The sequence below is a fragment of the Vigna unguiculata genome, chromosome 1 (assembly GCF_037176805.1).
Source record: "Vigna unguiculata cultivar grain cowpea cultivar isolate G323 ecotype 2 chromosome 1, ASM3717680v1, whole genome shotgun sequence".
NCBI classification, from domain to species: domain Eukaryota; kingdom Viridiplantae; phylum Streptophyta; class Magnoliopsida; order Fabales; family Fabaceae; genus Vigna; species Vigna unguiculata.
This window is the reverse complement of record NC_140792.1, coordinates 34049201-34073784: the sequence shown is the minus strand read 5'-3', so window position 1 is coordinate 34073784 and position 24584 is coordinate 34049201. Positions and strand designations below refer to the sequence as shown.

General features: G+C 28.9%; 1 protein-coding gene across 3 annotated transcripts; it reads left to right on the top strand.

Moving 5' to 3' along the window:
- The first annotated feature begins 18329 nt into the window (after nt 1–18329).
- On the top strand, nt 18330–23527 carry LOC114185627 (uncharacterized). Of its 3 annotated transcripts, XM_028073497.2 has the most exons (9): nt 18330–18496; nt 19891–20048; nt 20370–21221; nt 21306–21576; nt 21718–21924; nt 22026–22199; nt 22350–22553; nt 22642–22755; nt 22927–23527. In XM_028073497.2, the coding sequence occupies exons 3-9, from the start codon at nt 20392–20394 to the stop codon at nt 23251–23253; spliced, it is 2127 nt and encodes a 708-aa protein (XP_027929298.2). In that variant the 5' UTR covers nt 18330–18496; nt 19891–20048; nt 20370–20391; the 3' UTR covers nt 23254–23527. The 3 variants fall into 3 exon arrangements, with proteins under 3 accessions (XP_027929298.2, XP_027929273.2, XP_085527988.1); XM_028073472.2 differs by having other exon boundaries at nt 19891–21221; XM_085671862.1 differs by lacking the exon at nt 18330–18496 and having other exon boundaries at nt 19754–21221.
- The last annotated feature ends 1057 nt before the right edge of the window (nt 23528–24584 follow it).

The following is a 24584-nucleotide window of genomic DNA, read 5'->3' as shown; positions in this document are numbered from 1 at the left end:
GAGCACCTTGAGAGGTTGTCCTCAAGTGCCTTAAGTAGTTGTACATATTTTTTTGTTGCTTCATTTTCTTCTTTTTCTTATCCAAATTCCTGTTGTCATTTACAATTGCAAGTTGAATCATGTATTCTACATCTAATTTTGTTCTCTTCTTTTTTTGTTTTCATTTATAGAACCAGTCATAATACTAAATTAATAATCACACTTCACCAAATCAAGTTTAAGGTCACTATAAACATTTATCCATTATAAATTTCAACTCATCGACCACAAAATCCTACACAAATTAAGAACTAATATAGTATGACTACTTCATGCGACAAAACCTTAAACTCTGTAATTTCTTTGAATTATTATAACATAATAATTAAAAGAAAAACAAGTAGATGCTCCATTCAATAAGTGGTGTTTCAGTAGTGGTCATGCACAACACTCGTTTGGCTTAGAACATGGCTATTTATATTCTCAAATGTATTCTCTACAACACATTTTTCTTTATTTTTTTAAATAATATTTTCACTTCTCAAAAAGTCCTTTTCAAAATTTTAAGGAAACATAATTATATTCTATAATTTAAAAAGATAGTTTTTTTTTTCTTTCTAAAGTATTAAAATCCAAGAGTGTCCAAAATACATTTTAGAGATGAATTGCATAACTTTTAAATAGTGAAGAAATCTCATGTATATTTGTAATTTGATATAAATAGAGGCATTGTATATATCATTTTAAAATAACAACAATATATAAAATTTCTATAATATAATAATAACATATTAAGGATGGCTTTAGTTGCAAATGCAAAACATTCCTCCTTGTTGATTCCTCTTCTAGATTTTTTTTTGGTAGCTTTTATTGCAGGACCTTGCCATTACAATTGAAATGCAAGAACCAAAAACATAAATGTTATTGCAATAAGGGTGAAAGGAAAATATATCTTCGTTGCTTTTTCTATTCTTCTCTATTCCCCTGAAGAATTTTGATTGCTTCTTCATTGGCTTCTCGTGTTGAAACTATGAGACTCGGTGTAACCATTTTTGTTTAGTATAGCCTATGCATGAGCTGATGCAAAACTTCAAGCATTGCTTCCATGGATAGCGGGATTGTATGTGAGAGTGAATCAACAACATGCGTCAATCGATAAGTGTTTCATCCAATTGTCTGAGAAACTGTGTATTGGAGAAAAAAATTGGGTGTCGGGAACAGTTTCACCAAGTCTCACGATGGGTGTAAAAGATGTTCTAGCCAAAAGGTATTGAACGATCAGTCAAAAACATTCAAAGTTGTGATTTGTCTTTTCCTCACTTCCTAGTGTTGATCACTTCCCTATCTCTGCGATTTCCTTTGGTTATGTGGTCTAGAAAACCCCCTATTAACTGTTGTCATTATAATAGTCTCTTTTTCATTATGTGACTCTTCTCATATATATATAAAGGTTACTCATTCAATTAATATTCAACTCCTTTATTTTTAGAAACATTTAATCTATTGATTCGATCAACCTTTAAGACTATGACCACAATATAATATATATATATATATATATATATATATATATATATATATATATATATATATATATATATAAAATAGTGGATAGATGTCATAGGAAAACATAATTGCAACTAACTCTATAACCTAATAGTCAAATAACAAAACTCGGCTAAAGCATAGCAATGTAGTGTATGACACATTATTGATGAAACACATGACTATTATAACACAACCTTTCAAAGAGAGAACTGAAATATGACACTACAATATTATTTATCAATGTTAGCGTTTTTAAGGAAAGAAACATTTTCTATATATCATCATAATAAATATTATTTTAATACTATCATTAGTTTTTTTTTAAAGAAATATATTATTAAAATACGCATGATTTTATTATTACAGTTAGGTTCGTCCAAGAAAAAAAAATTCTGATACTGACGAACCGTTAATAAAACATCAATATTTTACTTTCATTTTAAAATCTTAAAATAATATATTTATGTATCTTTCTATTTGTATACTATGTATTTTAGTTATCTTTGTGTAATACTAGTGAACACGCAAGCGTTATCATGTTTGTGTAAAAATGTAAGTTGAGATCAATAACAAATATATAATTAAATTTTAAAATAGTTGTTAAATGTAAAATAAAAAAAAGTAAGATATGTATAAATTTTTTTAAAATAATAGTTTAAGACAAAAAAATAATTAAAATAACGATTAAAATTAAATTATTTATAAAATAATTGATTTTTAAATTAATTAAAAATAAAATGAAATGTGGAAAAAAATATCTTCTTCGTATATTATTCATGTATTATTATAGATAATACTCTGAGCTCAACTTATTCTAACCGTCGAAGTACACCACGCTCTTCCGAATGAACATGCAACACTTTCAAATGTTTGCATCTAACTTTTACGTTACTCTGATAAAGAATCAATTAGTAGACTTGGACCGAAAGCCTATAATATTTATATTCTACATTATCATAGTAATTATCATTTTATATATAAAAATGGCATATGAACTTAAATCTTGACTAATTAAGAATCAACTTTAATATATTAATTGATAATATGTTTTCATTTATAGTGTTGTTATCTTTTCCTCAATGATAGTTTCTTTGGATTAATTGATAATTTCTCACAACAATATTAGATAATCACCTTATTTAATCGAGAAATAATAATAATAATAATAATAATTTAGGATGACAGTATATCATAAAAAATTGTCATTTACTAATAGATTCGTTAATATCATTTTTTTCAAACAAAAATTAATCTGTTAATAGAAATATTTATAAGTTTATATGGTGAGATCTTATACTACGTACCAAACAAAGTTGTTAATATAAAATATTAATACATAGTATTAATATATCAAGTGTTGGTATACTGTAGTACATAGCTGGTGTAGATCTTTATCATTTCAATTTTTGCTAAATAAAATCTGTATTGACGAAGAGAAGATTGATGTTTAATATTTACTTCATACCAATTACTCTTTCCTTTTAAATAAAAAAAAAAAAAACTTCATTGATTACTCTTCACTTTTATCAATTATCTTTAAATAAGTAAATGCTTTATTACATTGGTATTTGATTTTATTCCTTTTAAAAGATATATAAAAAGTCAGTGTTATGTCATTACATAAAACCCCACTCTATCGTAATATATAAAGTACTAGTGTGCGTATGTGTGTACGTATTTTTTAAATATACATGATATTATATTAGTAAGTGAGGATAATATGATGTTATTAAATTAATATATAAAATAAAATTATATTTATTAACAATAAAGTGAAATATATCAGAAAAGATGAAAATATAACTGTTGATAAATAGAGAAAAAGAGAATAGCAGAGATAGACGATTTTATAAAAAAGTTTGTAAAAATAACGGTCAAATTTCAAAAATTTAATAAATAATTATATTTTGGCTTAAATACATTTTTCGTCCTCATTTTTGTAGTGTTTGTTGCGGATAGTCCTCATTTTGACATAATGTTTAAAATGGTCCTCATCTTTACCGAATGTTTAAAATGGTCCTCATTTTCGCAATTCGTGTTTTATTTGGTCCTTTTCTGTGACGCCGTTTAAATTAGTAACGAAGTACTGTACAGGTGACATTGTTTGTATTGCGTTGCATTGAGGTGTGTTACATGTACTGTACAGATGGCTAAATAACGTTAACTTTTCGATTTGGGGGAAATTTTGCAATTAGGGCTTAAGTTGGATTGCAGTCGCGCTCTTCATCGTTGGAGACGATTTCTTCCTCTTCGTCTTTCTTGAGCTCGTATTTGCAGATGAAGCAACTAATACTTGTCATTTCATCGTTGGATTGCAATCGCGCTCTTCATTTCAATTTTCCAGTTAATCATCATCAACGAGGTAAGTGGGTTTAGGGTTTTCTGGGTTGTGTTTCCTCGTGGGTTAGGGTTTTCGTAATTCTATTTTGGGGTTTGTTTTTGCTTGGATTGTTGTGATGTTCTGCATGGTTTCTAAATTACCACACATGTACAGTACACGTAACAACACCCCAATGCAACGCAATACAAACAGTGCCACATGTACAGTGCTTCGTTACTGATTTAAACGGCGTCACAGAAAAGGATCAAATAATACACGAATTGCGAAAATGAGGACCATTTTAAACATTCTATCAAAATGAGGACCATCCGTAACAAACACTACGAAAATGAGGATGAAAAAGGTATTTAAGCCTTATATTTTAAAGGGTAAAATTGATATTTTGAAATGTGAACACAAAAGAGGGAATCCTCTTTATATATTGTTATAGATTATTGAAAGATGGTTGATTGGATTAAAATAAATATTAATGATGCAGGTTGTCCTAAATGTTAAATTTGATGTGTCTAATATAACTTAACTAAGAGGTGGTCAATTGGTTATTTGATTTTTCATTGTTTTTAAGAGAATCTTGAAAACTATTTTTAATCTTTATAACCCCAATAACTAGTTTTTCAATTCTGTATTAATGGACTGATTCAATCAATTAGGAAAGGCATAAAAGATTAAAAAAAGAAAAAGAACACAACAATTTTTATAGTGGTTCGATTCAAGATGAATCTGTGTCTAGTCTTCTCCTAAGCAACCCGAGTTTAGGAAGATTCCACTAAATCAGTAGAGTTACAAGAATTACAAGAACATCTATATAATTCAAGACCCTAAAGACTAAGGAGCTTGATCTACAAATCAAGAACTCCACCTAGATGCAATGCCTCCACACAATTGCACCTAGAACTTCACTCACACAGTAAACAAAAATACAAGTCAAAAGAGAACAAGGAACAAATACACCTAATGAATGTGCAGATGTCACACTTGATCCTAATGCTAGGCTTGACTCTCCAAGATTGAATTCATCATCAATCTTCTTGAATGTCCAATTGAATGATCTCCCAAGAAAAGCAAGAACTTTGTGAATCTCAATCTCGAAAAAATCTCTTAGAAAAATCTCTTCTTGATTTAGTGATGCGTTTTTTTCAAACTGATTTCAAATCTATTTTTAAATCAGAGAGTTCTGCTGCTAAGATTAGTGGATTAGGGAATTTACCTAATCCATTATCATGGGTGAATTTTCACTACATCAGGGTAGTGCCCTCTGATAATCCATTAGTTAAATATCCAACCCATTAACAAGTTATGCATTTGACATATTTAATAGATTAACAGCTAATCTATACAACTCAAGCTTGACTTACATGTAATCCTAGATATGCATCATCTATACACAAGATAAGTTCAAGATTAAGTCTAAAACAGTAAAATAGTAATACATAGACTTTGAAAATCATCAAAATCAATTTTGTAGTATTTAGCATACTCCCCCTTTCAATACTAAATTAATTTTATGTGCTGATATTTTTAGAAGATATAATCAAATCATTATAATTATCTAATTAAAGACTAATTTAGATAATAACACATGCTTCCATTTTCTTTTCTTTTTTTGTGTACTCTTCCTTGTTCCCTTTCTTTTTCCTCCCTCTCGCATCATTGCTCACTTCTTCAAGCACACTTTAAAAGCGGTTGAATGAGGAATTTGCGTACATTGATATTATCATGCATATTAATAGAACTCCTAACTCAACAATGTTGACATTATTAAAATAATTTAATTCTTTTATAATCAATTCTATTTTTTTTTTGAAAGTAATACGAATAAAAGACGCTTCCACTTTTTAAATTTGTTAATGTTATTTTATGAGACAAACTTTTGTCCATTAACATTAGGTAACGTTATATTTATGTCACTTTTTTTATTGTAACCTCTAATGAAAATATGTTAGCATTGATGACGTCAACATAGTTAAATTAAAAATTTTGTTGAAATGTGATATAATGAGTTTAATAATAAAAGGTGATTTTTATAATAATAAAAAAATCGTATGAAATAAAAAATGATTTAATTTTTACTTTTATCTATTCTATTTTTTATTTTTTTGCCATTGGATCCTTACAAAGTGTTATTTTCAATAAAGGGCCCCGCTTTTGATCTCATTTTCACCTGACAGCATTTGATTATTGCAACACGGGCACCGGATCTTGGTGTTGACGTGTGGGTAGTGTGGTCCATTCAACCCAACCCATCCTTTTTCACGTGCCCTTCCAAATTAACGAAGTGAACCCCGTTCGTTTTCCTTTTTCTTTCACTCTTCATATTTTTTTTTTATGATTTAAAGAGTATAAATACACTTCAAGTTTTTATAAAATTAATGTAGTTTATTTTAAAAATAAAATGTATGGATGTATGGCTGAGTTGAAACTAAATGTTAACAAAAATCTGCTTTTAACATGTATAAAGTCAAGTAGGGTTGGATGTCAGCCAAAATTTTATGTGGATTACTAAATTTTTATATGTTTGATATAAACGTAGTTATTTACAATAGAAAATAATACATTAAGTGATTTTAAATGTTTATTCAAGGAAAATTTTGAGAACGAAATTCTCTTGACTGGATTAATATTAAAATCACATAAAGAAATGTTAGGTGAAAAGAATTGACGAAGGGACTACGGTGTAAAAAAAAAGTGTCTTGCAAGTAAAAAAGAAATTTATTTATCATATGGGATAATCTATTTATTAACATTTGCGTGAATAGGATCTTATATAACAAATGCAAAACCTTTTAGTGTATTTCAATATACAAAACTTTCAAAATTAAAAATAAATAATATATAAATAAAATGTTAATTTTGATAATATAAGAATGAGTCACTGGATATATATATATATATATATATATATATATATATATATATATATATATATATATATATATATATATATATATATATATATATATATATATATATAAGTATATTAAGATAAGATAAAATTATTTAAAATCTATATATTATTTAAATATATATATTTAAAATTATTTAAATATATAAATTTAATCAAATTGCATTACATATATTTATTTAAGACCATAAATTATATATATATATATATATATATATATATATATATATATTTATATATAAAGATAATTCTTTCTTTTTACAGGTCTCTTAATTGAAATTCTACATTTTATATTAAAGTATTTTTTTAATAGTAACTGTCATATTGAATTTAAAAAGAAATTATCATGAGTTTTTCTTTTTCTTTTTTTTTTCGTCATATTTGTAACTTTTAGTCTAATATTCATATACTTTTTACTATCACTTCCATTTTTTTTTAATCTATACTTATATATAAAAAATTTCCTTTTATTTTCCCAATATTCATAATTTTAATTTGACTTTTTATATTAACTAACCTTTTAATAGTAATTAGCATATTAAATTTTTAAAAGAAGAAACTGTTATGGGTTTCATTTTTTTTTCCTTCTTCATCATATTTGTAGTTTCTAATCAAATATTTAGATACTTTTTTACTATTATTTCCATTTTTTTTATTAAAACTTTAAACATGCATATACACAAGTGTGACAATAAATGTGTTTCTGCTAGTATATATAAAAATGATACACTTTTTTATATTTTCTTTTGTATTTTTAATTTTATTCTCTTAATTATTACTTTTTAAATTTAAATAATTATTAGTAATAAAAAATAATTTTTCAGTTTTATCTTTTAGTAATTACTTTTTTAATTCAAATAATTACTTGTAATATTATTTACACAATATTACTTATAATATTTTTTATTTCAATAACTCAAATTTATTTTATCTATAACTATATTATAATTATATACGTCTTCTGTTTTTTTGTTTATGCTAGTATATGTAAAATTAATTAATTAATCTATCTGTTGACTAAAAACGTTATATTTTATTTATTTATTATTTTAACTAGGTTTTTCTCCATTCTACTCTCTCACTTTTCATCATGTAATTAATATAAGAGTCGTTAAATTAGTGTTTGTATTTAAATAACTCTTTTGTTAAATTATTAGATATAAATTATTCTAAAATCTATCTTTCTTGATCTTATGGAATTCTACCTGAGTACGAGCCTTGACACTTCTTAATTATTTGTTCATAAACTATTACCTATGTCCCTTATACTTATGTTTCCAATGTAGGATAGTTACTATAGTGAGTTTATCTTTAGGGACAAACATGCTAATTCGGGACAATTGGGTGAAACATGATACTATTTTCAGCTTTTTAATTTATTAAAACTCAATTTATTAGATTCGTTAATTTGGTGAATAATGAGCAGAGGGGGTAGGATGACTTCATCCATCAACATTTTAAATTAAAAAAAATAATTAAAAAGCTTTTTTTATATTATACTATTTTAAGAAAATAGTTGTATAATTTAAATTGAAATTATTAGGTATAACAAAGAATTTAATATATAAAAATAATAACTTTCTTCATATGTTAACACCAATAAGATTATCATTTCAAAAATAAGAAAATAATGCACCACCACACCAACAAACTCACAATGGTAAGTTAATTTGCAAAAAAAAACACCAGATATCAATTAAACATGTTATACGATTTACAATGTAATTCAAAATAGTTGTGAAGACATCGCCACACAATTAAAGACTCTTCTAAACTCAATTTATCTGAATACATGTATTGATATCAAACTTTGCCAAGTTGTGCACTTATGGGGGTCTCTATTGCTCTGTGCTCTGCAGAGCCATTATCAATAAGTTTCACCTTACCACACACAAGGTTGGTCCTTCCATTATCTTAGGCCATGGGAAAGCCCCTAGACTAGCACATCCTTGTGCTTTCACCACATAACTCATTCTACTCTATATGAGTCTCTAGACGGGTTATTAAAATATCAGGATAACCTCTGATACTAAATCTCTCAATCAATGCATACACTAAAGACATTAAGAAAAAAGGATTTTCTCTCCAAACATTTCCTTACACCAAGTTTAAGATAAATTACTTTACTTCATCCTCGTATCACCCATATCACACATATACACAATTATACTCACTAAAAACACTAAACTATAAATATGAATAATTTAATTATTTTCTCAATTTTCTTTTATTTCAATAAAATTTTATATAAGCAATTAAAATAATACATAAATATACTTTAAGAAAATGAATTAAAATCACGTTTTATATAAATTTATTAATATAATAACCACAATAAAATTTATCTACTACTTTATTAAAAAATTGTGTTACTTTCTTAAATCTTTCTTACCATTTAATATAATAACTCTAATCAATAAAACATCGCATATTATAATAAAACAGATAATAAAACAGAGCAAAGCAAAAAGTATATCAAAATTTAACTATTACATTCGTTCCAAAATATACTTAAACAGAAGTATCATGGACATAGAACAATATCATAAATATGTTTGAAACAAATGTGCAAAAGGTTGCTTAATAGAGCAAGGAATTGCATAAGATAACATTTTTAAAAGATGCTCGAAAGAGCAATAATAAATAGGCCTAAACTACACATCAACATTTCTGCCGTCTTGATGATCACTAAGGGGGTCTCCACATATGCTCACACCAACATTGATGATCATTGCATAGAGGAAAAACCACAAGAAAACAAAGCACAAATAGGAGAAGGGTAAGCTAGAGAAAAAAAAAATAACAAAATAAACAAACAAGTTATTTAACATAAGCAACATGTGATAGCAAACCATGACAGACCCACTAACTCAATTATCTGGATCCGTGTAATGAAATCGGATTCACTAGTTGCTTGCACTTGTAATGACATCTATTGTTCCGTAGAGCCATTACCAATGGGTTTCTCCCTACCACACACAAGCACAAGGTTAGTCCATGATCATCTAAGTCATTATCCTACTAGAGACTAGGACCTTCTGCTACTCTCACCACTTGAACCAATTTACTCTATGTGAGTCTGACTGATTAAATAAAGTGTCAGGATGCAGCCTTACTAATCCTTAAGTCACTACACACACTACTTTATCATCAAACAGATTTCTCCATAAAATTCTCACACCAAGTCCACACGTGATCTCAAAACATTTTCATCTCATGCTAATCATATTAAATACAGTCCCAATACACCACCTCATACATGCCCATCATATATACATCATACTTTTGAGGAGTAAAACAACCAATCATAGAAGAAATCAAGTAAATAAACACTTCCATGCACCAATCTCACTTAAGCTCCAAAAGTTCTCTCACTTAAGTTTGGCATTCTCGTCTGGGTGAGAGCTCGAACAATGGGCACTGTGAGATTCTACGAGTTCTCACTTGAGCGAGATTGTTCTTCGCTCAAAATTGAAGTTCCTCGTCTGAGCGACAACTCGAATAGAGACAAGGGTGAGTTTTATGCTATTCTCGCATAGGCGAAGGTTGCTCGCTTGGGCAAGAACAACAGTTCTCTCCCATGCTCACGCATGCAAATCCAAAATTCAGTTCAAACCATACACAATTCATTTTCATATAATCACAGACATCAATCAAAATTTTAAAACACAGTTTTGAGCTAAAGCAAGTAAAGCATTTCGAAATCTTTAAGAACCCTAACTCCCCTTACCTTAACAGATGCTAACCCATCAAAATTGAGCCCCAACCGAAGAGTAAACAGCACGACTGCAACTTAGGAGTTGACAAGCAAGAATAGAGGCAGAAGACAGTAAGATCCGTGACCAAAAACCGAATCAGACTAAAACTTCAAAACTGAAGAGGTAAAGGAAACAAATGTTTGGAGTTCAACTTACGTGGAGGGAAGAAAATGTTTCGGTTTGGTCTTTGGAGAACTCCGCAATGATCTCAATCTCAGCCTCTATCTAAAGGAGTGGTAGCAACTGAGTTAAAACACGAGAAACAGTAGTTGAGAAAAGTCGAGAAATTGAAAGAAAAAAATAAAGTGAGAAATTGAAAAGTTTTCTAAAAATAATAAGTGAGCTGACTTTGGACTTTTTAATTAAACTACATTCAAAAATTTTAAAATCAGAAGTGAACTGTATATTTTTACATACATACGTTTATATTATATATATATATATATATATATATATATATATATATATATATATATATATAATATAGTTATTCTTTAGACTATAAATTCTGAAATTATCTTTACTAACCAACTACTCTTAGGTTGTTCCCGGGATCTGAAGGAATATTGCAAATTAAGAATAGACAGTGAAATGTGATATCGGACACTGATAATGACCGATCAACCATAGCCAATTAATTAACCTTTTCATATCATTTCAAGTAAATTATAAATGCCGCCACATTGGTTCAACAATGTGATATTGTTTGGATAGGTTTAATACTTTTTGTTTTTGAGATTATAACGTGTAATTTTAACTCTTTATTGAGTTTTTACCCATTTCTTTTATAATTAAGCTCTTCTATGAGTTATTATTTACCTAAATATTCGAAATTCTATTTTTTACTTTAAAACCTTTGTAAATTAAACCATTTAAACTATTCTAACTTTTTTTTTTTGCTAAAGTTATAAATTAAAATATTAAATTTTACCCAAGGCTTCAGTCCTTTCAGTTAAAGTTTTGAATGAAAAAGTTTCATTTAAATTAAAGTTTAATAACTCATAATAAAAATAATAGTAAATGCTAGCATTAATTATTATAACAAACGTATGTTAAAGCCGTTTTTCTAGTCTGTGACACATTTTTAATAATTATGAACAATTGTTTTGTGATAAGTTTTCATAGATTAGATGAGAGAACACGTTACAATTAAAAAAATATTGATTATGGTTGTCATACCATTTTATTTTTATTGAGAAGATAATTTTTTAACGACTCTATTTAATAATTATATTATACAAATATTTTAAACAATATATATATATATATATATATATATATATATATATATATATATATTATGTTATGTGAAATCGAAATGATGTCGTCAACTCGGGATGATATTCTATCGGCACAAACATTTTGGTCCAGTAGGAATGCAATTCTTGATGATATTAGATTCTAAAAGAAATGTTAATATAACTTGAAAAGAAAATTAAAAGAATAAGATGGATTAACGAAACCTTAAATTATTTAAGAAAGGTCATAGTCCGAGTAATTTAGGCCAATCCAAGTAATTTAAGAAAGGTCATAGTCCGAGTAATTTAGGCCAATCCAAGTAAAAGCCCACGAAGATACCATAAATAATAGTGTTTACAATGTAACTTTTATGTATTCATTCTATCATTATTATCGTGTGTATATATATATATAATTCGAATGTTGGAGTGCCTTTGCAATATAAGTGAACTTACTTTGATTGAACTTTTGATAGGACAAATTGTTGTGCTATGAGTCAAGACTCCTACGATAGTACTAATATTAAAAAAGATTAATAAAGAGCTAAAAAACTGAGAGAATATAGAGAAAGAGAATAAAACACATTTCTAAATAAATGGCAGCTTTAATAAAATAGGTTTAATTAATATTTTGTTTTCTATATTTAGGTTTTTTGATCTTATATTTATTTTTAATTCAGTCCCTGTTTATGTAAAGAAAAAAAAAAACTCAATGTGATCCATTTTGTTAAATTGGGGTTACATGTCAAAGTTTAAATCTATCATATGTCAAAATCAGAATCATTTTCTACATTATAAAATCTTTATAATTATAAAATCTTTATAATTTTCATATGTGACAAATCCAGATTTTGACACGTTATATTTTCAAATTACGTTAATAACGATTTAACGAAAGAGATAACTTGACTCTTTCATTTAAAAAAAGAAGAGTTTAATTGAGTATTTCTTAAAAATAAATACTTAATTGAGTAAAAATAGTATAGGAACTAAAATGAATCAAAAGCCTAAATATAATAACTAAATTAAGTCTATAAAATAAAACTCAATTTTTTTAATTCATAATTCAAATTTTTAATAATAAAATAATAAAATTTATAATTCAAACTTTTAATAATAAAATAATAGAATTTTATTTGTAAAGATTACTTCTGTAATTTTATTCATAGAGTTTTATTTATAAATCCTTACAATTTTTTCATATTAAAAAAAAACTTGAATGATACTATTAAATGAAAAACTACATTAGACTTATTTAAACAAAAAATTTGAATATTTTAAAAGCATACTTTTTTTCATCTCTTTTTTTTCTTTAAGTAAATGTTACTCTAATATTAATTTTTAAATCTTTCTTTTAGTGTATTACTTTCTAAGTTAACCCTCCTCGATCAAATGTATTTGAACTTTTCAATGTTATGAAGGTGAAACACTCATGATATTAATCATGTTTATAGTGTGTTGAAAAAATGGATGATTTTTTTTATTAAAAAATCATGTTACTGTATTATAACAATAAAATAACATCTTTATTAATAAAGACATGAAATATTACAAATATATTTTATCAAATAAAATTTGTTTTTATAGAATATTTTAGTATTTATTACCTAAACAATGAAATAGAGAGGTGTTACATAATTCTTATATATGACATGTATATGATGTGAATAAAACTTATAAATAACATATTATTAATATATTTATAGTAAACATTCGTTTAAGTTTGTATTTGTTTAAGTTTGTATCTTATTTAAATTTATATTTGAAAAGGAAAAAATTTTGGATCAATAATTTTTTGACTTTATTTTCATAAAAAATCAAGATTTTCATTTTTGTCTAATGTCAATTTAATGAAATGAACACATTCACTCTATTTAACAAACATTTAGAATCGATAAAACAAAAACAAATATAAGAACTAAAATAAATAAAAAATCTAAATATAAAAACAAAAATATATAAAATCATAAAACTCACTTAATAATTAAAAAAATGTAAAACACTAACTATAAACATGGACATCTCAAGAGTTTGAAAAAGTGAACTTAAAAAATAAGGTATTTTATTTATTTGTTTTTAGTTTTTTTATGCAAAATTATTTATTAAATTTTCATAATTAATGAATTATATATTTCTTTTTCAATAGGTAATAATAAGACTAATTCAATAACATTAGGTATATATGCATTTCAAAAATAAGCTATTATTTTTATATAATTAAGAATATCAATTGATTTAGTATTTTTCAAACCAACAATTTTCTTTAAGATATTTAATTATGGAAATAAATCGAATCCATCAATATCCAAAAAATGTTATCATGTTTTAAAGATTTTTCAAGGCTTAAGCATTTTATTTTTCAAAAATGTCCAATCCAGTAACTTTAATTTTTTAACACAAAATAAAAAAAAAATCTTCATATATTTTAAATTGTTCAAATCCACTTTGAATTGTGATAATTTCTTTATCAACACTATACAAAAAACAATCAATTCTAAATAATTATTGAAAAAAATTTACAATGACATTCTCAACATTTTCATCAAATTATTTTTTCTGCGTCTAATATGTTTTTCATGAAATTTAGGTTCTATATTCATTTCAAAAGTAATTTCTATGGCAAAAATCAATGCATTTTCAAATCAAAAAAACAAAATTGAAAGAAGACCTTTTAATTGTTCAATAGCTTCATCAATATAAAACAAATGATAAAACTTGATTTTGATTGTCAAGAAAATAACTCCATAGTAGACTTGTATTTTGAAGTCTCAAGTATTTTTCTCCTTCTCAAGTCAAAACTTTTTCACAAATCTTCAAAGTTTATTTTAGGATTAATCATTAAAAAAATTACCGTTCTTCTTAATTCGATAATAAGTATTTTTTTCCCTAAACTTGAATTATTTTTATACAGAAATCCCAACTTTGAATTATGTTCTAATTAATCTATTATCCACAAAAAATGTTCTAATTAATCTATTATTTACCAAAAGACTAAACCCTAATCTAATTAATAGTTTTATAAAAAAAATCCAGTTCCTTATTAAGATATATACAAAAAAAAACTCAAAACTCATAGATTGAAAATTACCAAAAAACAAAACTAGGCAAAAAAAAAAAACACATTTGTAATTCTAATAAAAAATTCAAAACAATATAAAAACAACAATAACACAAATAGAAAGAAAAAACACACTAAAAAAAATGAGATGAAAAAATTGGAACATAGACAACATAAGATTCAAGAAATGTAATATGCCAAAATCATAAAAAAAGAACTCTTATGAAAGAAGAGACCAAGGAGAAACAACAAAAGTCAAAGAGAGATTAAAAAAGAAAATAAAGAAAATAAAATTCAAATTAATTATAAGAAAATAAAGATAACTTATCATTCTTTTTTTTTTCATAAACAAAATTAAAGTTTACTAAAAAATATTTTAACTTATTAATTATCATTTTTAATGTAAGACCCTAGAAAATGGCGTTTTAAAAGTGATAGTGGTTTAAAAATAGTGAGACTCGATTATTTTAATATTAAAAGGATTTTAGTATAAATAGAATTGTTATAAACGAGTTTCATTATTTTAAAACACACCATCTCTCTATAAACCACTTTTCTAGAGTTCTTTGACTTCTCTCTAGAGGTTCTGTCTCTCTGGTCGTCTGATTGAAGAACCGAGACCGTAGGATTGATCTTCTCGGCGAGCTCTTCAAATTGGACCGATCAGTTTCTCCGTTCACGTAAGTTGAGTTTTCGCTCTCTTTTTAGTATTTTTTGTTTTCTGTTGCATGCAAGCCCTCTTCCGCTTGCATGCGACGTTTTAATCATCAGTATGAGTCTCTACTGATCAATGATCATAACGGTATGTCCTGATCGTTCTTGTGATGTTTGTTTTTATGTGTAGATAGAGCATCCTGTGAAGTTAGAGGTGTTGACGTTTTTAAGGCGTTGACATTTATAAAGCTGTATAAACATGATAACAAGTAAGGGAAACTAATTGAATTTCGTATAGAAATCATTTTGATGACTTTGAATTGCATGATTGAGTGTTGTATGAGTGCTTGAACTGTGTAATTGAGTGTATGATTGGATTGTGATAAATTTCTTTACTGTTGCATGTGAGAATAGATTGGGAGTCTGGTATTTTCGCCTAAGCGAGCAGCTCTCGCCTGAGCGAAAACACCAGAAACTCATCCCATGTCTCTGCGCGAGATCTCGCCTAGGCGAGTCAGTCTCGCTTGAGCGAGAGTCACTCTCGTCTAAGCGAGACAACTTAGCCTGAGCGAGAATTGGCCCAGAGTTTGGGTTTTTCTCTGTCTCGAGCCTCGCTCAGGCGAGAATGACTCGCCTAAGCGAGAGAGCCCCTTTTGCTTGGGCGAGAACCTCTGCAGCTGAGTGTTATTTCTCTGTTTCTAATGGATGAAGCTATGTTTAAATGTTAAAATGTGAACTTAGTTACGATATGCATGAATTATTATGACTGGTAATATGTGTGGTGAAATTGTATGAAGTTGGAATATGAGAAGAAGTGGTTGATCTAGGATTTCAAGGGAAATTCTAAGAGGAATGTTTTAGTGTATGTAAGGACATAAGGACTCAGTTTTGGTTGGTATCCTGACGCTCCTATAACCATTAAGGCTCATGTAGAGCATAATGGATTATGTCGGGAGGAGTAGCAGGAGGTCCTAGTCTGTGGACCCGATTCAGTCACAGACGTGAAGGGGACTTACCTTGGAAGTGGTTGGGTGATAACCCCTTGTGTCCAAACTCTGCAGAGTTTGGGAACTGTCACAGGTATAAGCCACCAAGAGATCCGATGTCGCTTACATAATCCGGATATTGAGTCTAGAGTCATGTATATGTGTTGTGGTGGTCTATATGATTCTGATGATAATGAGAAAGATTGCATGGTTTCTGTTTATAATTGAACTACATGATTTCTTAATCAGATCAGCTTACCCTTGCTTCTTGTGTTCCTGTCTTGTGTTGTATGTTTCCTTTTGCGATGATCACCTATTCGGTGGGAGCAGATGTGGTTGCAGTGTCAAAAGCATGTCTAGAGGATGAAAAGCCATCGTTTTAGGATTGAGGAGGAGGTTTCCATTGGGAGCTTTAGTAGTGGTCAGTTTAAGTACAAAGTTTATTAGTTTAGTTTAAGTGTATAAGTGATATATTTTTATAGTCATATTCTTTGTAAGATTGTATTAATATATTGTGTACACTGAATTATCTATTTTGGAACTATGATGAAACTCCCTATTTTTATTAGCTTTAAGCTGCTAAAATTGGGATGTTACATTTAATACCAGTAAAAATGAACAAACACTGATAATAATTGAATAAAACTTTATTCTTAAACATAATCTTATAATTAATTTTATAAAATTATACTAGTAGTATTTTGTTTTTGAGATTTTTGTTTTTTTAAACATAATTTTATAATTAATTTAATAGAAATACATTAGTACTAATTTTTTTAAATTTTTTTCTAAACATAATTTTATAATTAATTTAATAAAAAATATTAGTAATCAAAAAATAATTTTGAATTTTTTTATATATTTATTTTACTTACATTAAAAGCACCTTGATTAAAATAACTAAATTTTATATAAAGAATACAGAAAGTTTGTTCACAGTCAAAGACGCGGTGACTCTATGGCTACAACTTGACTTTGGTAAAAGGTATTTGTTCCTGTACGTTAAAATAATAATGAATTAGGTATAAGTAATCTCTTTTAATTACAGATAACTAAATATATTTAAAGATCACAAATATTAATTTATTACATCTATAACCATAAACTAGTGGAGATATTTAAAATATTGTTTGTATGTTCACGTTTATTAGAGTAAAAAAAAACTCTTGATAAACTAAGAAAAACAGTTATAATAATTATTACATCAAACAAATACTTATTCCAATGCTGAGAATAAAATTTTAAAAAATGTATACGCAAAAAATTATAAATTTTATTGTTTTAATTTTGTATTGTAGATATTACACACTATACTGTAGATAAAAAGCACATACAATTTTATTGTGTTTATTTTTGTATTTTATTTCATGTTTATAACATCTTCTATAAATATCTAGTTTTTTCCTATAATTGTACTCTTTAAATCATACATTTTTATTATTTAATTTGCATAAATAATTTTTTTTTAATACGGGCTCCCCGAGTGTTTATAAATTTTTGAACTTCAAAAATCTCGTATTAGTAGGTAGGTATTTTTGCAAGAAGTAAATTTTGATAAAATAAAACTTAAATGATTAAATATAGTAAGTAAATCGTGGCATGTTGAAATGTGTGGGTCGTAAACCATCGTGAAGAGGATTAAGAGAATAAATAACAATTAAAACATCTCATTAAATTATTGAGAAGAAGGGGGCGGTGCGGTGCGTTTTAGGAAATAATAATAGGGACCACAAGGATCACATCGCACCATTGAAAGGTTGACTATAATAACCGGCCATACCCGGTAACCTTCATTCACCGACACCATTTCCCGGTTACCCACACCAATCTCAGTTCCGTTTTAAAACGCGTGCACGTTCCCGCACTCTTCTTCTCTGCGCTCTCTCTCTCTCTCTTCCTCTCTCTTCTTGAGAAGTGAGAACTTTCTCCTCGAGAAGTGTTTGAATTTGTAACAAAACAACAGCACAAAACAAGAGTGACAACATTGCTAATCCCAAGGATCTTTATGTCTGCCATCATTTTTGCGTGTGTGGTTAGTCAAGTTCTAATTCTAACGTTTTTAACTGTTCCATCATCTTCTTCTTCTTTATTGTTACTGTTACAGTTTTTGAGTTTTTATTCTCTCTCTTCTCTTAGTTTCATGTATTTTTCTCTCGCGAAGTACCTTTCTTTGTTTGTCTTTGTTCCTCATTCTGCCAACTTTGGTTTTGTTCTCAGAGAAACGTCAAGTACAATGTTTTCTGGGTACGGTTACAATTGTCTTCTTTCTGGAAATAATATTCAAAACCCAACTCACCCTTCTCCTTATGTATTCAATCTTCTGTTTGTTTTCTCATTCATTTATTTATTTTTTTTCTTCTGCTTATTAAATAGTGAGTGTGATGTAACTTCTGTTTCCTTCCGTTGTTGTTTTGTTTTGACTGCTTTTTTTAGTGGAAATTAAGGAAATGTAGTAGTTGAATGAATAAGCTTTCACTGCTAAATCCTAATTTTACTTGATGAGTTGGGTTGGTTGGTCAAGGTTAATAGTTAAATAAAGACAAGATTTTTAGATTGATCAGTGACAGTTGTTATATGGGGTCTTGAAATTATTGGAATATAGCCAGCTAGCATATTTGATGTTGGTGATGACGTTGGTGATGAAGGAAATTTCTTCACCCTCTACTTCTAGGTCTCTGATAGTGCTTGGTATTCTTTTATTTGTTTTTTTATTTTTTGCTCTAACATGGTGGCCGCATCTTGTTTGGTTGGCTATCTTTTCTTTTTGCTGAGAATATTTGCAGGGTACCACCATGTCACTGTCATTCCGTTCTAATTCGACTTGGTACCACAATGAAGTGTTTTTTTGTTTTTTATTTTCTGAAAAGACGCATTTCTTGCTCCTGGAGAGATGGAGAGAGTATAAAATAAAGAAGCGATGACATCATGGTTGTTCAATTTTAGGAACTCACTTCAGTTTTACTTGTGTGGACAAGATCCAAATGAATGCAGAATTGCTTATCAAAGATTTCGGATTAATGCATCTGTGCCTTTTGAAATTTTATCTATGTTTGTTTGTATTTATTTTTGTTTTCTCTGTATGTTATCATTTTGATTTCTGTCGTTGTTGTTATTTGTTGCTTTCTAAACGAAGTCTTAATTTATTTTACGCATAAAATTTGTGGCCTCAAATTGAACTTGGTTCCCCTTCAATTATTGCAAATTGTGTGCTTCATGAATGCACTTTCTGCAGTTGTCATATTTCTGGGTTTTTTTAGGTACATTCACATAGACTGTATGTTTTTTATTTTTGATACTCATTGTGATGAATGCTTTAAATGCCTTCATCTCGCCCCTTTTACTGATAACCTTTCTTGGTTTCCCTTTATGATTATTGAATATTATTCCTTGAAAATCTAGTCACTTATTTTACCTATACTTTTGCAGGTAGATACTATTTGTTTTAATCCCATTAAAAAAACAGGGAGGTTCTGAACGCACTTCTCTCTGGTGGTGGAACCGAAGCACCATTCTGGGGAGTAGTTATTGTTAGTGATTACAGACTATATAGGATTGGGGAACTAGCGCTTAACGAGATTGCTAAGGTTAGTTACTGCTATCATTTCCCCTGTCACAGCATCTTCATTTGATTGATATTTGAAGGAATTTGAAAGCATGAAAGAAATTGAGAAGAGAAAAGCTTCAAGAAATAGTCAGACAAAGGGTTCAAGAAAAACCGAAAGGAGAGAGAGTAAATTGCAACAAGATAATTCTTCCAAAAAAATGAGTGAAAAAAGAATTGAATCTAAGACACTCCATGATAGTAGACCAACTGCAAATAATACTATAAGTGATTCCAACACGGCCTCGGAGAATTCAGAAACTTATGAAAATGTGGTTATACATTACCTGGACGATGTGAACAGGTCTGAGGAGGCACTTGCCGAGATGAAAGTCAATGAAATGGTTGCTAGTGAAAACAAAAATGAAGTGGCTGATGATCATTCTACTGATTTGGAGAAAGAGCAAAAGGAAGGGAATGACGAAGTATCAGATGCTGAGACAGTAAAGGATTCAGTATCTTCCCAAGGCGATTCTTTGACAAATGAGGATGAGAGAACTGAAGTGGCTTCAAAAGATCCTAAAAGTAAGGTTAGAGTGAGTCCTCCAGAAAACAACCGTGGTTCAAAGGAGAGATCTGATAAAAAAGCAAATAAATTGCAATCAAAGGTATCAAATGGCAATCAAAAGAAGCCTATGAACTCAAATAAAGGGACCTTCCCCGTGGCAGACAAAAATACTTCCTCAACCAATTCTAAGACTGTAAAAGTTCCTGTAAATGTTTTGTCGGACTCTTCTGAAGGTGTTGATGAAAAACCTGTTCAAGAGATCAAGGAACTTGATATTGTGGATGGATCCCCCAATGGTGCTCAGAGCATAGGAATTGAATATGAAAGTCATGAAACGGTTAATGCTGAAGAAAATGATGAACGTGAGGATGAGGCAAATGTGGAATTAAAAATTGAAGAAATGCAATTACGAATTGAAAAGCTGGAAGAGGAACTTAGAGAAGTTGCTGCTCTTGAAGTGTCACTTTATTCTATTGTACCAGAGCATGGAAGCTCGGGACACAAGGTGCACACACCAGCTCGGCGCCTTTCTAGGCTCTATATACATGCTTGTAAGCATTGGACCCAGAAAAGGCGAGCCACAATTGCCAAGAATGCTGTTTCTGGCCTCATTTTGGTTGCTAAGTCTTGTGGTAATGATGTTTCAAGGTATGCTTGTTTTGTTGTTAAAGTTCTACTGTTTACTAATTTGAACATGGAGAACAAATATTTTCTTATTGGTTTGTGTTTTAGGTTAACTTTCTGGTTGTCAAATACCGTTGCGCTGAGAGAGATAATTTCACAAGCTTTTGGGAGTTCATGTCAAGCTAGTCCCCTTAAAAGGTTGGCAGAGTCAAATGGGAAGTATACTGCACTGAAACGGAAAAGTAGCACAAATGGTAAACCAGGAAGTGGTTTTATGCCTCTCGTTGAAGATTGGCAAGAGACAGGAACCTTTACCTTTGCTTTAGAAAGAGTAGAATCATGGATCTTTTCTCGGATAGTGGAGTCAGTGTGGTGGCAGGTAAATGCTGTCTCCTGTATTAGATAATTGATTTATCATTAGTAAATTTGATAATAAATCTAATCTTATGAACTCAGTGGATCTTTAGTGTCATTCTTTGAAGCATTTCTTTATAACCTGAGAATCATGCTATGTTTTCAGGCTTTGACTCCCTATATGCAGTCTCCAGTTGGGAACTCTTCAAATAAATCTATTGGGAAGCTGATGGGACCTGCTCTGGGTGATCACAATCAAGGAAATTTTTCCATCAATCTTTGGAGAAATGCTTTCCAAGATGCCTTTCAACGACTCTGTCCTGTTCGAGCAGGAGGACATGAGTGTGGTTGTTTGCCCGTATTGGCTAGAATGGTGTGTTTTTTTACTATCACTGATAACCTTCCATTCTTGCATTGTTTATAATAATCCTTTTCTTCGGGTCAGGATTAAGTAGATTTAAATTCTTTCACCAGGTCATGGAACAATGCATAGCTAGACTAGACATTGCTATGTTCAATGCTATTCTTCGGGAGTCAGCCCTTGAGATCCCAACTGATCCTATATCTGACCCTATTGTTGATTCAAAGGTTTTGCCAATTCCAGCTGGGAATTTAAGCTTTGGGTCTGGTGCACAGCTTAAAAACTCTGTATGTATATTGCCCTTTTTGTTACTTACTGCTTGGCTTCCACACGTTGTCTTAAAGTTAAATTTGAATACTTGAATTTCTAATCTTGCAGCATATATAGGAAGTTTAGTTTATGTGTTTACCCTTATGGAAGAACTACTTTAACTGCAGGTTGGCAATTGGTCCAGATGGCTCACTGACATGTTTGGCATGGATGTTGAAGATTGTCCACAAGAAGATCAGGAGGAGAACAGTGAGAATGATGAAAAGCAGGGTGGGGTTGGTGAACCTAAGTCTTTTGTTCTCCTAAACGACTTGAGTGACCTTCTGATGCTGCCTAAAGACATGCTTATAGATAGAAAAATCAGACAAGAGGTTAGTTTTTCTTTTGCTACAGATCAGTTTCACATTTTATAGGTTTGTCATTCTCTTTATTTCCTATGTTTCATGGTTGTGCTTATAGGTGTGTCCTTCCATCAGTCTGTCATTGGTTATACGGGTTCTCTGTAACTTCACTCCTGATGAGTTCTGTCCAGACTTTGTTCCAGGAACTGTCTTGGAGGCCCTGAACGCAGAGGTGGTATACCATAACATTAAACATAACAAATTAGCTAGGAAATAACAAATTAATTACTTGTACTAGATTGGTACTTACCTTTAATGGAATGTAATTTCATGAAGCATATAACTTTTTGCTCTAATTTTGGAAACTGATTTATTGAATTTTGTATACTTCATTCATCTTCAGACTATTATAGAGAGAAGATTGTCATCAGAGGCTGTAAGAAGCTTCCCCTATGTAGCTGCTCCTGTTGTGTACAAGCCTCCCTCTTCTGGTAATGTGGCTGAGAAAGTTGCAGAGGCTGGAGGAAACTGTGAGTTGGGAAGAAATGTATCAGATGTTCAGAGAAGAGGGTACACCAGTGATGAAGAGCTAGAGGAACTTGATTCCCCTCTTACATCCATCATTGATAAGCTTCCTTCATCTCCACGAGTCACTCATAATGGAAAAGGTAATCACAACCCCACCACAAATGCTAGATACCAGCTACTACGTGAAGTTTGGTCCATGTGAGCCTTCTTGTAAGTTCCACATGTGTGGATACCTACCAAGGAAAAAATACCATAGTGAACTCAGAAAATTGAAAAGTGGAATACTAAGATATAAGCCTGCAGTTTTACTTTTTGTACATAAACACAAGTCATTATAGTGTAGCTTTAAAAGAATTTCTTCTGCTCAGTGTTACATCTGTCTGTTTTATTAATAGCATGCAAGATACATTTGTAATAGAAATTTTTAATATTTATTTTTTGTTATAATGAGTATACAAAATTTTACAATTTCCTAATTTTATGTTTTAGAATGTGAGATTAGTTATTTAGTTTATCTATAACTCAACCTCTTTTTGTGATAAAGGCATGAGATTGATGGTTTGTATTTCCGGTATCTTTTAAATTCTTTTAAATAACTTTCTTTGTTAGTTTTTGGTAAAATATCCGCTCGTAGATTAGTTTTAGGAACTCACTACTTATCCATTTAATGACTTTGGCACTGGATGCCTTTAATGACTTTGGTATCAATGTTCCCATAATGGGTAGTGTACTCTCGGTAAGATAAATTAGTATTTGGCAATTAAGTGAAAGTTGAAAAGGTTAATTTTTAATTAAGAATTATAGTTAATTAATTTATTGTGATAGAAGGTAGTTGGTAAAACTAATGGTTGAAAATTAGTTCATATAATATCAATGAAAAGAGATCAAATATTTTATTAAAAAATATAAATAGCATCAAGTACTGAGAAATAAATTTATAAGTTAGTCCAATAAATTAATTGAAATAAATTTTCAGATATATTCTTAGGAACGTTTGGTTTATTGTTTTACTTAGTTCTAACTATTTTCCTTTTTTTTTTCTAAGAAAAACCTTTATTCTTAGATTGAGGAATAATAGTGTGTTTTTTCGCCCAAGGTAAGATGAAGCCCAATGGAAGTCGCGGAACTTCACAACATAACGTAATCTAAAAATTTTAATTTATTCTTTTATTTTTGTCATTTTAGTTCATACATATGTTTAATTATTAATATTTATTTTCTATAATTTCCTAATTATATAAATTGAATCACTCGCCCTAAAATTTCTTCTTTTAGTTAATATAGATGTTATCTACTATTAATTTGTATTTAGGAGAGGAAAAGTTTAAATATTTGTGATAATTTAATATATATATATATATATATATATATATATATATATATATATATAAATATTCTAGCTTTTTCTATTTGATTTTGTTCTTTATGTTTTTGAAGATTGATTGTCATTGATAGATGTAGTTTAATTCTGGATTCTGGATATCAAATCATGCAATGACACAAAATCCTGGAAAAGTGTCATTGATCATTATA

Coding starts and splice junctions, on each gene's coding strand:
- LOC114185627 (XM_028073472.2), top strand. CDS start 20,119: ATGAAAGAAATTGAGAAGAGAAAAGCTTCAAGAAATAGTCAGACAAAG. Junction 22,200..22,349: donor GTGCACAGCTTAAAAACTCT/GTATGTATATTG, acceptor CTTTAACTGCAG/GTTGGCAATTGGTCCAGATG. Junction 22,554..22,641: donor ATAGAAAAATCAGACAAGAG/GTTAGTTTTTCT, acceptor TTGTGCTTATAG/GTGTGTCCTTCCATCAGTCT.